The 17,292-nt window shown below is 44.3% G+C and overlaps 2 protein-coding genes across 2 annotated transcripts; both read right to left on the bottom strand.

Moving 5' to 3' along the window:
• Positions 1–1,359: 1,359 nt before the first annotated feature.
• Positions 1,360–2,529, bottom strand: LOC141020808 (protein STRICTOSIDINE SYNTHASE-LIKE 10-like). Its single transcript, XM_073495751.1, has one exon. It carries the CDS (start codon positions 2,527–2,529, stop codon positions 1,360–1,362), a length of 1,170 nt encoding a protein of 389 aa, XP_073351852.1.
• Positions 2,530–14,531: 12,002 nt separating this feature from the next.
• On the bottom strand, positions 14,532–15,701 carry LOC141020809 (protein STRICTOSIDINE SYNTHASE-LIKE 10-like). The gene has a single exon (XM_073495752.1). The coding sequence runs from the start codon at positions 15,699–15,701 to the stop codon at positions 14,532–14,534; it is 1,170 nt and encodes a 389-aa protein (XP_073351853.1).
• Positions 15,702–17,292: the final 1,591 nt, after the last annotated feature.

The raw sequence follows: 17,292 nt of genomic DNA on the forward strand, positions 1-17,292 counted from the left end.
GATGAACGACCGGCCAATCTCCGGCGCGGCTGCAGGAGCGTTGGTGGCGGCGGCTGCAACAGGGAGCTGGGGTTCCATTTTGCGGCTAGGGTTGTTGGGAGGGCAGGCTAGCTTGCGGAGGCCGGGATGGGTTGGCTTTAAATGGCGGCCGGGCAGCTACAAGTGAAAGGGATCGCTGTGTGGATTGAACGAAAATGGAAGGTAGTAGACAGACATGAGGTCACAGCTAGGCTAGGCGACGAGATTAATTATACGACCAGCTGGTGTATTTTTCGTCATAAATTAATATGCTTCGATCCTGTACCTTGGATGCCAATCAAACGGCGCCCATTTGGAGACCATTAGCTGTTCAGGTGATTATATCAGAGGAAGAAAGGAGTTGCACGTGCGTACATGCAGTGCAATTCAAACGTACAAATGAACACAAAATGGATGTAGTTTAGCATACATCGTGTGCATGCAAAAAAAACTATAAAAAAAATATGACAACTTGTGGTCTGCACAAAAAACATATATGTGAATGACACATTAAACTATAAACTTATAATCTCGTATTTTTTGCATAGTTAAAAAGTGCTCATATTTTAAATGAAATTTTGCAGGGCATAAGATACAACATAACCTATTTTAATAGATACAAAAAATAAACCCATCTCAACGAATTTGTTCATTACGTCTGAACTTCTTTTATTCTTGGCGGTTTCTGTTGTAGAATTTTAGAACCACATATATGCAATGCAATTCACACATACACATATGCCCTGAAAGTTTTTGTATGCCAGGACACTATATTATTTTTGATAAAACACAAAAGCTTTTGTCTCGATGCATTGATAAAATGAGAGAACAAATATTTTTACATGCCTAGTGACGGGCCACACCCCAATGTACAATACTACACTTCTACGTAGCAACCATTGGGAGGAGTGCCGTCACAGTACACGTCTAAGTATAACCATTGTTTCTTGTCAAAAATAATATAGTGTCTTGACATACAAAAACTTTGAGGGCATATGTGTATGTGTGAATTGCACTGCATATATGTGGTTCTAGAATTCTACAGCAGGAATAAAGAGCAAATTCATTGACTTTGCGTGTTTACGTGAAGGGAACAATCCACGAGTGCATGGTGCGTCCCTGCTCTCTCGCTAGCAATAGCATGCAGGCTGGCTCTTATATGGATAGAATTTAGCTTTTATGCACGTAAATATGGAGGAAAGAACAAATAATGATTTGCTGATAGAAAATGTGTATTACAATAGTCCATCCGACGAAAACAAAAATAAATTGAAAAATTACATTTAGTGGTAAGAGCAAGAAACTAAAAGGCATCCTATATGCATCTACTACAATAGTTCTCTACTTGCGCTTAACAACGCCGACATAAGGAAGCTCTACCGAACCCAAGTAGATTTTGCCATTTGCTCTCTCCATAATCTCGGTGGGCCTCACCTTCTTTGGCCCTCTCATCTCCTCGACTATCTTCCCATCGTTACCGACCCTGACAGCGAGACGATGACTATCACGACCAAAGGGTAACTCATTCTTCTCGCGGTGTAACGCCACCCAATAGCCTCCTTTGGTGTCGGGCCTCACGTTATCTGGATAGCCGGGCAGGTCGGCAAAAGGCTCCGATGTGCCTGCGTTGACCCCTTTGATCCAATGCCTCAGCAGCTTGCATGGTCCGGTAGATGCGACCACGAGGTGAGTGCGGTCGGCGCTGAGCGCGACGCCGTTGGGGTACGTCATGCCCGCCTGGAGCACCGTGACATCGGATGTCCGTGGGTCGTACCTCATGAGGCGGCCCGTCGAGTCCCCAGTGCGAGTGACCATCTCATGCTGCGACCTTTGATAGTTCATCGAGCTGTCGGTGAAGTAGACCTGACCCGTAACTTGATCGACGTCAACACCGTTGGTGAAGCGCAGAGGAAAACCGTCAACCTGGTTGACCAACACGGTGGCCTCCCCGCCGCCCGGCGCAACCCGCATCAGCCCCTTGTATGCGTCGGCCACGTAGAGGTCACCCGATTTCTGGTTGAACCGTAGGCCGAGCGGACGGCCGCAGCGGCTCTCCCTGGCAGTCTCAGTCTCCGGGCTGAACTTGGACGGCGTGCACGTCCTGCTATCGTAGCCGGGTCCATATGCATAGGTAGTCCATCCTAGCTTTTCGCCGTTCCACTTGAGGATCCGGCCGTCAGAGACGCCGCTGTAGGGGCCCTGGCCTTGACCGTCGAAGGCGACGCTCTCCGGCCCGTGGACCGTCCCACGCGGCAGCGGCAGCTGTTGGCTTCGTGAGGCATCGAAGCTAGTGGCGGCTAAGGCCCCGGGCATGAGGAGAAGGACGAGGATGATCAGCGTGACGGTGGTCTTGAGGAGGCGGCTCATGCTGCACCCCATGTTGTTGTCGATCTGCTGGTTGTCTCCTTGGCTCTTGGACTCTTGGTTAATAAGCACCTGCGCTGGATGGCTTGGTTTGATGGAGAGATCCAAGCTGGAGGCTGCTCTTATATAGCAGCAGCATTGATCCATCGAGAACTAGCAGTAGTCCGAGTCGGCGTGTGGTACAGCCGGAGGCCGAGTGGGTTTCGATCCTACGTTTTTTTTTTTAGGAAAACCGTTTCTGCTACGTAACGGACGGAATCAAACCAAACGAGGAAGAGCAAAAAAAAGGGTGGCCGGTGTACGTGCGTGATCGTACAAGCCAGCTTCACGTGTATTGTGTACGGGAGCAGAAGAATCGATCCACCTGCTAGCCTGCTTGCTTCGGAGCTCGTACAGCTTGTTCCTTCGGAAAGCACTCCATCGTCATCGTCTCGCCGTCGCCGGAAGTACTCGTCGTCGGCACTCGGCCAACAACCGTTCCGACCAAAACCCCTCTCTTTCCTTGTTTTCACCAACGTACCTTAGGACATGTACAATGGTGCTATCTTAAGAATGCCACGTAGGATAAAAGATAAGGTGGAGGAGAGAGAACTCATAAGAAAAGGCTAGTCTTTTCTTATTTAAGAGAAGACAAGAGATGATCCCTTAGCACAATATGTCTCACCATGTTTTTAGAAATAACTAGTTATTGAGGATAAGGCTAAGAGATGACCCATTGTAGCCAAATATTTCTATCATCTCTAAATTACATGCAAGACTTAAGATAAGACCATTTTATCAACCATTGTACATGCCATCTTAGCAACCAACTAGTACTACGAATGGTACACGTACACAGGACAGGAGCACGTACGCCATCCATACCCCATAAATTAAAAGAATCTAAAAATATTACTCCATTAAGGAGCAATACCGCCGTCTTCCCCGCCTAAGGTTTTGGATTTCGGAAAATATACCGCCCCAGAATGAAATTGACGCAATTCGGCTTTAACGGAAATTCCGGACGAAGAGCACCATCCATATTTTGTGTTCTTGAACGAAAATGAGCCGATTTTGAACAAAAATAAACGAAATTACCCCCGCAAGAAAAATATATCATAAAGGGTTTCTTATTTTTTTGGCACGGATGCACAGAAGTAGGCGGACTACACTGAGCTCGGCCGGCCAAACCTTAGATCAGGGCCTGGGTGTTCCGGCGTGACGGCGCCCACTAAACCAGAGGCCGCCACCGCAGCGGTGATCCCAACAAGTGTGTATCATTGCAGGACAAAATTTAAAGAAGAGCTCAAGTGGATCATCTACAGAGCGAAAAGGCATGAATACAGTGGCTTTCATGACTAGGTGAAAGATTTTCGTTAAGCCAGACTGTAATTGTTGTAATCTAGTAAACTAGATATATTATTTATTTATTTGTATTTGTATGTTTTTATTTCTTTCTTTTCTTTCCTGAAGACTTTCTATTACTTTTTAAAAATTAATAAAAATACGCAGCAGAGTCCTGCTGTTTCCCTAAAATAAGGGAACTTAACCCTTCCCCAGAACTGATACAAATAATCAGAGTTAGCATAGTACTTCCCATCAGGAGTCCATTTCCAGCTTAGAACATCCTCCCTTTCAGATAGCAAAATTACTTGAGTGTGGTGCCAAAGGCTGATAAATTTAGGAAGAACATCAACGTCCGGGTTGTGCTTTATCGAAGAAATCCATTTACTGTTGGTGAGGCCCTCATTAACAATGATCTTCCTCTTCTTGCTGTGTTTATAAAGATTTGGGAAGACAAATGCAGGAGCCTCCCCATTCAATCAGTGGTCATGCCAAAAGGAAACTGATTTGCCATAACCCAAGATGAAACAAGTACTAGCAACAAACAGAGCCTTGACTTCCTTATCGACAGGAATCGGAAGATCATGCCATAGCTTGTCAGTTCCTCTATGATTGAGCCACAACCACCTCGCTTTTAGAGCAATACCTTGTTTGGGATACCGAGCCCACCAAACTGCACTGGCGAGCAAACCTGCGACCATCGCACCAAGCACTTACCGCCAGTGATAGCAACAACTCCTGCCCAAAGGAAAGCACACTGCAGTTTGTCAATCTGCTTGATAACCCACTATGGTTGCTCCATGGCAAGAAGCAAAAATATGAGCATGGCCGATAATACGAAGCGAACAAGAACCAACCCCCAGAGGAGGAGATCCAACAAGCCTTCCATGCAACAATTTTCTTGATGAGCTTATCCAGGAACTACCACACGGCGTACGTGGAGAGCACTTCCAAGCAAAAAAAAACTTATCCAGGAGCTCTTGGACATCGGTCAATTTCAGACGCTTATCCAAGAGGGGCATCCCCGAATAAGGACAAGGGAAGCTAGCAATCTGACAACCAATAGCAACTTGCAGAGAGGTGAGATCAATACCATCACATCTGATTGGAAGAATTTTACTTTTGGCCATATTGGTGCATAGGCCTGTAGCTTTACCAAAGAGATCCATGATCTGCGAAACAGCATTGATGTCCAGCAATAAAGGTTTGATGAAGATGATAACATCGTCTGCGTAAATGCAGGCCCTATGCTTGATGGTCATCTTGCTGAGGGGCGAGAGGACGTTGAGCTGCTGAGCGAGGTCCATCATGCGACCAAGACAATCAACGACCAAGACAATCAACGACCAAGACAAAGATATATGTAGAGTCAATGTAGAGGGATGAGCTCCTACGTGATTACAGCTCCACTTTGATTACATAAGTAGGGAACAACAACTATCTAGAGAAAATATATGACACAATTATACATGAAACAGAAAAAAGGATAACATCCGCACCAATTGTTGTGCTATTTTGTTTTCTCTTTTCAGCATGAAATTCCTTGAGGAATATAAGTAGTGAACGGTGTGCATACCCAGTATACCAAGAGGATGGACATCAAAGTGATCACATCTTTTTTTTAAAGGCACATGCAACCTGTTAAAAAATGAGTGCTGAATTTACTTATCGTAGTTAGGTACAAATGAAGTAAATAGAACAAAAATGTATAAGAATTTACCATATTATTTTCAGATCGAACTTATATGTACACTAGCTAGCTAAATAAAAATAGAACAGGTGAGTGAGGAAAACATCATCAAGGAGATTGACCACGAGAAGCTGATCTTATATGCATATACACTAATTAAGATCAGAAAAAAAAGATCAATAAACCGACACAGCGTGCACACTAATAACATCAGGAAAAAATATCAATATTTTCCTTCACAAAAACGTCATAAGAGTCGCAATCTCAAAAGAAAAAACTAACAACGTTATAAGAGACCTTTTCTCACAAGAAACGGGGACCATCAGCACTTTTCCTAAAAAAAAAGACCATCACCACGGTCCTCTCCTATCATCTATTTATTAAAAAAAACATGCTTCCATAACCAGAATACATGGTAGCTCCTCCTCTTTTCTTTCATGAATAAAACCACGATCCAAGTCTCATCCAAGAAAACAGGTAGCAGCTGAGGCCGTTGATCCTGTATATGGGCGTGCAATGTGGGAGCTGCACAGAGTCGCCGGTGGCCAGGTTCCACGAGAGCAGGGAGACCGTGTTGCATATGCATGTTGATATGTATATAGTGCCCAGGGTTGGAGATTGATCAGCGGATGCTAGCTATCTAATATCCGTATCCCTGAGTGTTTGACGATGGAGGCGGTGGCGTGCATCAGCTTGGCAACAACGACGGGATGCAAGTGGGCAGCTTGCCTCCGTGGGCTGTGTGGCAAACTCGACTGTGCAGCCATCCATTCTCCTCAGAAGCTAAGCGATGCAGGTTCCTTTGCCGCGAAAACGCCCTATATTTCCGACGAGATGTATGATCCTGTACTTTTTGGCACAGTATCATTAACACCCACTGGTAGAAAAAGAGGCTTCCATACGCCCCCATTAGTCTTCAAAATAATCGAACCGCGACCAACGGGGTCTTTAGTCGCGGTTCGGGAGGAGACCCGCGACCAACTATCTGGGCCCAGCGCGCTCGGTCGACAGCTGGCGGACGGGAGGGGCTTTAGTCCCGGTTGGCCTAGCCAACCGGGACTAAAGGTCCTCAGGCTGGCCCGAAGGCCTTTAGTCGCGGTTGGCCAGATCAACCGGGACTAAAGGTCGCGACTAATGGCCTTCGGGATTTGAGGCTTCATTTTCAAACTCTACCACCCCCCTGGATCGCCTTTTCAGTTTTAGAAAAAACAAAAGAAAATGATGGAAATGTCAAAAAAAAAGTTTCCCATGTTATATGTGGTCTAGTTGTTGGGAAAATTAACAAATATGAATTTCGACTTTATTTGCAAAATCTCTCTGGAATTTCTTAAAATGGGCATAACTTTTGCATACGAACTCGGATGAAAAAGTTTTTTATATGAAAAATCATCTACTCGAAAAGTTACATCCGAATTTAACCGGGGGAACCCCGTTAAACATTTTCAAAATCCTCAAAAACCTAATAGAAAAAAGATACGGGGCTTTTAAGATCTGGAGAGGCAAAAAAATTCAAAAAATTTCAAATTGTGGTCAAACTGTGGTCAAACAATGGTCAAACTAATTATTCTAGAATATTAGTGTTACTAAATAATTATTTCAGATTTTTTTAAACTTTGGTCAAATCTGGTCAAACTGTGGTCAAACAGTGGTCAAACAATGGTCCAACTAATTATTCCAGAAATATTAGTGTTACTAAATAATTATTGTTTTTTAAAACAATAGTTTCAAACTCAAACAGTGAAATGTGTCACTTCGTGCTCAAGCTAAATTCCTGAGGGTTAATAGAATTGACATCCTACTATTGTCAGGAAAACAACAAGTGCAGACTTGGAAACGAGGGAGAATAGAACCCGGAAGTTAAGCGTGCTCAGGCTGGAGTAGTGAGAGGATGGGTGACCGTCCGGGAAGTTAGATGATTTGGAATGATGAGGGGTGATTAGAGATTAGAGGATAAATTGAGCAGTGATGAGGGGTGGTGATTAGAGATTAAAGGTTAAAATAATTCAGAAATTTGAAAATTAAAAAAAATTAAAAAAATTCGCAAAGAAACCAGGTTTAGGGGGCCTAAAACCCTAAACCTGCGGAGGAGGCCTTTAGTCCCGGTTAGCCACGAGAACCGGGACTAAAGGTCCTCCGCCCCGACGGACCCCTGGCGCCCACGTGGACGGGCCTTTAGTCCCGGTTAGCCACGAGAACCGGGACTAAAGCCTTTAGTCGCGGTTCGTAAGAGGCGCGACTAAGGGGGGGGGGTCTTTAGTCGCGCATATTTAGTCCCGGTTGCACAGCCGGGACTAAAGGCCTTTGCGAACCGGGACTAAAGGCCCATTTTCTACCAGTGACCCACGCACAGATAGATTGGTTACCCTGAGAAGCACGGGTACACGAGGATAGCTAGCTAAAGCTAGCGATTCTATTATGAGAGAAGATGCACGCTGACGTACGTACAAGCAATACCCTCATCCATTGTTTCCCATGGCTGCACAACAGACGTGAGGACGTACTGGCCATATGAGCTTCTCATCACGTCGGGGCTGCATCACGCGTTTCCTGGTGCAGGTGCAGCCCACTAATTATTGGATTGAACCCCTACTGTATTCTACAAGCCATTAAATTCGTCACCAAATATCTGATAAATGAGGTTGATCCGTACCATCTGAACAAAAATATTGAAGCCGTCCTTCCATGTCACCCTCACTTACATCTAGGAGCATTCTGCTCGTTCCAAATGGTCCGAAGCAAGAGCACTGCACCACCAATCTTGCTAAACAACATCATCCGCGAGGCAAACCATTGGATCACCGCCAGAGCTATGAAATTAGGGAACATTATTTTGTGTGACTATTCCTGCGTGCCGTGTAGAAGTGTGCCCTTGTAACAAACTATATTCTCTTCTTATTTAATAGATGATGCAAATCTTTTGCCTCTGTTTCGAAAAAAAACTTATATCTAGGAGCAGTAGTTGCCTCTCCTCCACATGCACATCCTCTAAGCCACCACACAGGTAGTTCGCATGTCAGAAAAAAAATATTCCTTCTTTCCCTGACCAGTTCACAAGATTACTTCTGTTTATTTTTTAATTGGTAGCACACTAGGATACCTTGGATGGATGAAAGATGATGGCTTCATACTACCATGTTATTACCCTGCACGTGAAACATCAATAGTGCATTAGAAGTTGAGTCATGGGAATTGCTGATGCTTTACTCCACAGATTGCATGCAGATATGCATTTTCTTACCACGTAAAGTGGCTATTATTTACTCATACTGATTCCATTGATATTTATATACTCTAGATGAGAGTTAACTCCTAGATCTGACCCAATGATTGCTTTGTCCATTATCGAAGTTGCTTATTTTTTAAACCTTTTGGACATTGTATGTTTGCTTGAGTTAGTGTTCATATAGTATATCTATTAAATGAAGCATGCACGTGATTTCTTTCTATTTGAATTTCTATCTCGATTATATGAGTCATGCATATACATCTCCCTATACAACCACTTAATTTCCAGTTCTCTTCCTCTGATTTTTGTTTCCCTCTTAAGTGAAGACGTCCATGATTTTGAATTTCAATCATATTTTTGTCCAAAGTCGGTTGTCCTCCAATGAAGCCATTAGCTATTGTCTCTATGATGAAACCATCAACTATTGTTACCAAATAGAAAGTATATTTCTTCAGGAAATTGTTCTTAGTTCAGACACAAATATGCCATGCAAGCTTAATTATTTCATCATGTTCTGCATTTAATCGTTGTTTCCATCTACCATTTCATCTTTTTGGTTGTAGTGTATGTTTGAGAAAAAGGGGAGATGCCTATAGTTGGAAGCCTCGGATGGAATCCTAATCACCTTTTTCATGATATATGCTTCCTTTAAATTACTTTATTTACTATGATCTTTCGGATTTGTTATTTATTCACTATTTAATCGATACAAATAACAAAGATTCATGACACATAAGCAACATCCAGTTGACAAGGCTATACTGACATTTACTTTTGTATGATTTCTCCAAAACTTTCACTTATTATGGATGATGAGGAGCAGTTTATGTTCGTTCTAAGATTGCAATAACTAATGTTCTGAAACAGATATAGCTTAAAATCTGAGACCAGAGTAGAGAAATAACCACTTTATGAATTGTTAGTAATTTTTGTAATAGCAGAATTATTATTTTATTATTGGTAGCAGGATTTGATTAGTTGATGGAAGCAACAAGAAATTAAAAATCTAAAATTATCCTTTTGGGGCATGTTCAGTGATGACCAAGGAGTTCCTTTTCTCAAGATATAGTACATTGGTGCAGCAAAAAGTCACTTTGGAGCACGGGTGCATTGGAGCCCTATATTTTGAATAATGCCAAAATGCTATTTTGAAGTTTCAAAAAATTATGAAAATAAATCAACATGTTTATATGGATGTATATTACACATGTGCAAAATTTGATGCTGGTATAAGTGACCATGTGAGTCACACGAAAATGACAAAATCAGGACTCTGGAAAGATGAATAGTGCATGTATTATTCACTATTTGGAAATCATCATTTTGTCATTTTTGTATAGCTCACATGTTTACTTATTTCATCGCCAAACTTTACACATATGTAATATACATCCATATGATCATGTAGAATTCTTTTCGGATTTTTTTTAAAAAATGAATGTGATTATTAAAGTATTTAAAATAAGGTCCTCCAATACGCCCGCGTTCCAAAAATCCACTCTCGCTGGTGCAGGCTATTCTTATAGGTTATTTTTGCATAATGAGTTGCATGCATGCTCCCTTTGCCAAGGTTAGCTCACCACAATGAACAGGGATGTATAGGATCTCAACTACTAATGTGTCATGATACAATTGCACTTATATTCTCTTAGTGCATCTTATTCTTGAGAACCGCTTAAGAAGAATGACAAGCATGATCCAAAAATCAGTTTGGTTTCATGCCTGGGAGATCGACGATGGAAGCCATTTGCTTGGTTCGACAACTTATGGAGAGATACAGGGAGCAAAAGAAGGACTTGCATATGGTGTTCATTGACTTGGAGAAGGCCTACGATAAGATACCGTGGAATGTCATGTGATGGGCCTTGGAGAAACACAAAGTCCCAGCAAAGTACATTACCCGCATCAAGGACATGTACGATAATGTTGTGACAAGTGTTCGAACAAGTGATGTCGACACTGATGACTTCCCGATTAAGATAGGACTACATCAGGGGTCAACTTTGAGCCCTTATCTTTTTGCCATGGTGATGGACGAGGTCACAAGGGATATACAAGGAGATATCCCATGGTGTATGCTCTTTGCGGACGATGTGGTGCTAGTTGACGATAGTCAGACGGGGGTAAATAGGAAGTTAGAGTTATGGAGACAAACCTTGGAATCGAAAGGGTTTAAGCTTAGTAGAACTAAAACTGAGTACATGATGTGCGGTTGCAGTACTACTAGGTGTGAGGAGGTGGAGGTTAGCCTTGGTGGGCAGGTGGTGCCCCGGAAGTACACCTTTCGATATTTGGGGCCAATGCTACAGGAGGATGGGGGTATTGATGAAGATGTGAACTGACGGCGGTTCGACCCGCAATGCTATATGGCCTGAGTGTTGGCCGACTAAAAGGTGACATGTTCAACAGTTAGCGTAGCACCAATTGAAGAGAAGCTTGTCCAACATCGTCTGAGATGGTTTGGGCATATTCAACACAGGCCTCCAAAAGATCCAGTGCATAGCGGACGGATAAAACGTACGGAGAATGTCAAGAGAGGTCGGGGTAGACCGAAGTTGACATGGGAGGAGTCCGTTAAGAGAGACATGAAGGATTGGGGTATCACCAAAAAACTATCTATGGATAGGGGTGCGTGGAAGCTTGCAATCCATGTGTCGGAGCCATCAGTTGGTCACGAGATCTTAGGGGTTTCACCTCTAGCCTACCCCAACTTGTTTGATACTAAAGGCTTTGTTGTTGTTGTTGTTACTAAGGTTTAATATAACTTTTTTAATCTTTCAATGAAGTGACTTCATTTTTTTTCAAACTATAACTGGCTTAGTATAACGTAGGTTTGTACTTTCCAAGGAGTTCCATGGACATGATTGGAACATGAGTTCAATATATACTGATATAGAATTTTATTAGTTTGTGTGAGTTTCCTATGTTGATGCACCCATGCTACTTGATTTTGAATACGAGGATTTTTATACCCAGAACTTATGTCTTTTCTCTTCTCTATATATATTACTCATCATTGATGCATAAATAAAAAAAATCACATCTGTATGATATTATCTGTAACTTAAATTGCTTTCCCGTGGAAGTGCACGGGTTGATGACTAATCTTGTAGTGATTGAAAGCACATAACTTCAGCTTTGAAGAATAGGAAAAAACGTCAATAATAATTATGTTCCACGCAAAATTATAAAACATTTTTTTACATGAATTGAAATAACTGACAGCAAATTATTCAACAACAAGCTGATAAAAGGATACAGCAATGTCTTGACACTAGACGTCTTGATGGAACATATCGCTGGAACATGGTACTAGTCATCAGATTCAGACTCATCACTGCCGATGCCTAGCGCCAACATGTAATCACCACGCTGATCATCGCCATCGGCCAAGTCCTGTTGCTGCACAAGTGTAAGGCTCCCCTCTGTGACGTCCACCCAGAACAACTCGACAACCATGTCCACGTGTTCGCTAGGGAACACGACAAGGACGTCACGCACGAGCTGCATTCTCATCACCCCGTCGCGGTGGCGGGCCAGTTGCAGGAAGGATCTGATGAACGAGTTGTTACTAAGCCTGTGGCGAGCGTGCTGCCTAGCCACGCACACGAAGTGAGGCTGCGGTCGGAGCGCATATCTGAGCAAATCCCCTTCTAGAGTTGGCAGGAAGAACTGGCCGCGCACGAAGAGCCCGGACTCTGACAGCGCCGGCGAAGGATCCATGATCTGCCACCTGACGTCGCCGGGCTTTGCGTGCATGATTACTTCCCTGAACGACCCCACCGTCACATACAGCACCACGGTGGGATCAGCCTCGCCGTCGTTGTAGACCATTCCTGCCGCGTTCCACTCGATCGCCCAGGGTGGGCTCTCGAGGAAGACGTTGGGCAGGTCAGCGACGGCCCCGGTCACCGGGTTGAACAGCCGCATATCCCACCCTAAGGCTAAGAGCACCAGGAGGCCCTCGGCGCTGGCGACGACGTCCCCGTACTCCCGAGGGATGTTGAGCTCGATGGAGGCGCTGGTGAGATGGTTTACGAACCTGGCCTTGTGATCAGTGCGCTCATCCCCTTTCGTCATCTCCCATTGCCATGGGTAGAAGCGCGGGTCCATGCCCACTAGCTTCGGGTCGACAGTGGCGGCCCTCCACGGCTTGCACACACCTCAAAACGCCATGTAGTCCTTTACGTCGGAGGCCAATACCATCTCCGCCACCTTGGGTAGCAGCAGGTCGGCGAAGACGATTTCCCGGTCTAGGCTGTCCAGCTCATCCATTGAGGTGCATACGCTGCAAATCAAGAGATTGGAGTACATTAATCAAACAAATCAGGAGAATAACCCACTAGAGTTTAGAGATTCATTTCCTGGATGCATGCTTTTGAAACTTGGAAATCAGGAGATTAGAGATTCATTCCGTCGATGCATATGCTTTTGATCTAGCAACAAGAAAAAAATATAAAATAGATCTAATCCGTAAAAGATATAGCTATATGCATGCGTAATTTCATATAGTGTAGACACCGTTTTTGGCCGGAATCCTCGGGGCAGGCGATGAACGACCGGCCAATCTCCGGCGCGGCTGCAGGAGCGTTGGTGGCGGCGGCTGCAACAGGGAGCTGGGGTTCCATTTTGCGGCTAGGGTTGTTGGGAGGGCAGGCTAGCTTGCGGAGGCCGGGATGGGTTGGCTTTAAATGGCGGCCGGGCAGCTACAAGTGAAAGGGAACGCTGTGTGGATTGAACGAAAATGGAAGGTAGTAGACAGACATGAGGTCACAGCTAGGCTAGGCGACGAGATTAATTATACGACCAGCTGGTGTATTTTTCGTCATAAATTAATATGCTTCGATCCTGTACCCTTGGATGCCAATCAAACGGCGCCCATTTGGAGACCATTAGCTGTTCAGGTGATTATATCAGAGGAAGAAAGGAGTTGCACGTGCGTACATGCAGTGCAATTCAAACGTACAAATGAACACAAAATGGATGTAGTTTAGCATACATCATGTGCATGCAAAAAAAACTATAAAAAAAATATGACAACTTGTGGTCTGCACAAAAAACATATATGTGAATGACACATTAAACTATAAACTTATAATCTCGTATATTTTGCATAGTTAAAAAGTGCTCATATTTTAAATGAAATTTTGCAGGGCATAAGATACAACATAACCTATTTTAATAGATACAAAAAATAAACCCATCTCAACGAATTTGTTCATTACGTCTGAACTTCTTTTATTCTTGGCGGTTTCTGTTGTAGAATTTTAGAACCATATATATGCAATGCAATTCACACATACACATATGCCCTGAAAGTTTTTGTATGCCAAGACACTATATTATTTTTGATAAAACACAAAAGCTTTTGTCTCGATGCATTGATAAAATGAGAGAACAAATATTTTTACATGCCTAGTGACGGGCCACACCCCAATGTACAATACTACACTTCTAAGTAGCAACCATTGGGAGGAGTGCCGTCACAGTACACGTCTAAGTATAACCATTGTTGCTTGTCAAAAATAATATAGTGTCTTAACATACAAAAACTTTGAGGGCATATGTGTATGTGTGAATTGCACTGCATATATGTGGTTCTAGAATTCTACAGCAGGAATAAAGAGCAAATTCATTGACTTTGCGTGTTTACGTGAAGGGAACAATCCACGAGTGCATGGTGCGTCCCTGCTCTCTCGCTAGCAATAGCATGCAGGCTGGCTCTTATATGGATAGAATTTAGCTTTTATGCACGTAAATATGGAGGAAAGAACAAATAATGATTTGCTGATAGAAAATGTGTATTACAATAGTCCATCCGACGAAAACAAAAATAAATTGAAAAATTACATTTAGTGGTAAGAGCAAGAAACTAAAAGGCATCCTATATGCTTCTACTACAATAGTTCTCTACTTGCGCTTAACAACGCCGACATAAGGAAGCTCTACCGAACCCAAGTAGATTTTGCCATTTGCTCTCTCCATAATCTCGGTGGGCCTCACCTTCTTTGGCCCTCTCATCTCCTCGACTATCTTCCCATCGTTACCGATCCTGACAGCGAGACGATGACTATCACGACCAAAGGGTAACTCATTCTTCTCGCGGTGTAACGCCACCCAATAGCCTCCTTTGGTGTCGGGCCTCACGTTATCTGGATAGCCGGGCAGGTCGGCAAAAGGCTCCGATGTGCCTGCGTTGACCCCTTTGATCCAATGCCTCAGCAGCTTGCATGGTCCGGTAGATGCGACCACGAGGTGAGTGCGGTCGGCGCTGAGCGCGACGCCGTTGGGGTACGTCATGCCCGCCTGGAGCACCGTGACATCGGATGTCCGTGGGTCGTACCTCATGAGGCGGCCCGTCGAGTCCCCAGTGCGAGTGACCATCTCATGCTGCGACCTTTGATAGTTCATCGAGCTGTCGGTGAAGTAGACCTGACCCGTAACTTGATCGACGTCAACACCGTTGGTGAAGCGCAGAGGAAAACCGTCAACCTGGTTGACCAACACGGTGGCCTCCCCGCCGCCCGGCGCAACCCGCATCAGCCCCTTGTATGCGTCGGCCACGTAGAGGTCACCCGATTTCTGGTTGAACCGTAGGCCGAGCGGACGGCCGCAGCGGCTCTCCCTGGCAGTCTCAGTCTCCGGGCTGAACTTGGACGGCGTGCACGTCCTGCTATCGTAGCCGGGTCCATATGCATAGGTAGTCCATCCTAGCTTTTCGCCGTTCCACTTGAGGATCCGGCCGTCAGAGACGCCGCTGTAGGGGCCCTGGCCTTGACCGTCGAAGGCGACGCTCTCCGGCCCGTGGACCGTCCCACGCGGCAGCGGCAGCTGTTGGCTTCGTGAGGCATCGAAGCTAGTGGCGGCTAAGGCCCCGGGCATGAGGAGAAGGACGAGGATGATCAGCGTGACGGTGGTCTTGAGGAGGCGGCTCATGCTGCACCCCATGTTGTTGTCGATCTGCTGGTTGTCTCCTTGGCTCTTGGACTCTTGGTTAATAAGCACCTGCGCTGGATGGCTTGGTTTGATGGAGAGATCCAAGCTGGAGGCTGCTCTTATATAGCAGCAGCATTGATCCATCGAGAACTAGCAGTAGTCCGAGTCGACGTGTGGTACAGCCGGAGGCCGAGTGGGTTTCGATCCTACGTTTTTTTTTTTTAGGAAAACCGTTTCTGCTACGTAACGGACGGAATCAAACCAAACGAGGAAGAGCAAAAAAAAGGGTGGCCGGTGTACGTGCGTGATCGTACAAGCCAGCTTCACGTGTATTGTGTACGGGAGCAGAAGAATCGATCCACCTGCTAGCCTGCTTGCTTCGGAGCTCGTACAGCTTGTTCCTTCGGAAAGCACTCCATCGTCATCGTCTCGCCGTCGCCGGAAGTACTCGTCGTCGGCACTCGGCCAACAACCGTTCCGACCAAAACCCCTCTCTTTCCTTGTTTTCACCAACGTACCTTAGGACATGTACAATGATGCTATCTTAAGAATGCCACGTAGGATAAAAGATAAGGTGGAGGAGAGAGAACTCATAAGAAAAGGCTAGTCTTTTCTTATTTAAGAGAAGACAAGAGATGATCTCTTAGCACAATATGTCTCACCATGTTTTTAGAAATAACTAGTTATTGAGGATAAGGCTAAGAGATGACCCATTGTAGACAAATATTTCTATCATTTCTAAATTACATGCAAGACTTAAGATAAGACCATTTTATCAACCATTGTACATGCCATCTTATCAACCAACTAGTACTACGAATGGTACACGTACACAGGACAGGAGCACGTACGCCATCCATACTCCATAAATTAAAAGAATCTAAAAATATTACTCCATTAAGGAGCAATACCGCCGTCTTCCCCGCCTAAGGTTTTGGATTTCGGAAAATATACCGCCCCAGAATGAAATTGACGCAATTCGGCTTTAACGGAAATTCCGGACGAAGAGCACCATCCATATTTTGTGTTCTTGAACGAAAATGAGCCGATTTTGAACAAAAATAAACGAAATTACCCCCGCAAGAAAAATATATCATAAAGGGTTTCTTTTTTTTTGGCACGGATGCACAGAAGTAGGCGGACTACACTGAGCTCGGCCGGCCAAACCTTAGATCAGGGCCTGGGTGTTCCGGCGTGACGGCGCCCACTAAACCAGAGGCCGCCACCGCAGCGGTGATCCCAACAAGTGTGTATCATTGCAGGACAAAATTTAAAGAAGAGCTCAAGTGGATCATCCACAGAGCGAAAAGGCATGAATACAGTGGCTTTCATGACTAGGTGAAAGATTTTCGTTAAGCCAGACTGTAATTGTTGTAATCTAGTAAACTAGATATATTATTTATTTATTTGTATTTGTATGTTTTTATTTCTTTCTTTTCTTTCCTGAAGCCTTTCTATTACTTTTTAAAAATTAATAAAAATACGCAGTAGAGTCCTGCTGTTTCCCTAAAATAAGGGAACTTAACCCTTCCCCAGAACTGATACAAATAATCAGAGTTAGCATCGTACTTCCCATCAGGAGTCCATTTCCAGCTTAGAACATCCTCCCTTTCAGATAGCAAAATTACTTGAGTGTGGTGCCAAAGGCTGATAAATTTAGGAAGAACATCAACGTCCGGGTTGTGCTTTATCGAAGAAATCCATTTACTGTTGGTGAGGCCCTCATTAACAATGA

This window comes from Aegilops tauschii, chromosome 3 (genome assembly GCF_002575655.3).
Source record: "Aegilops tauschii subsp. strangulata cultivar AL8/78 chromosome 3, Aet v6.0, whole genome shotgun sequence".
Lineage (NCBI taxonomy): Eukaryota > Viridiplantae > Streptophyta > Magnoliopsida > Poales > Poaceae > Aegilops > Aegilops tauschii.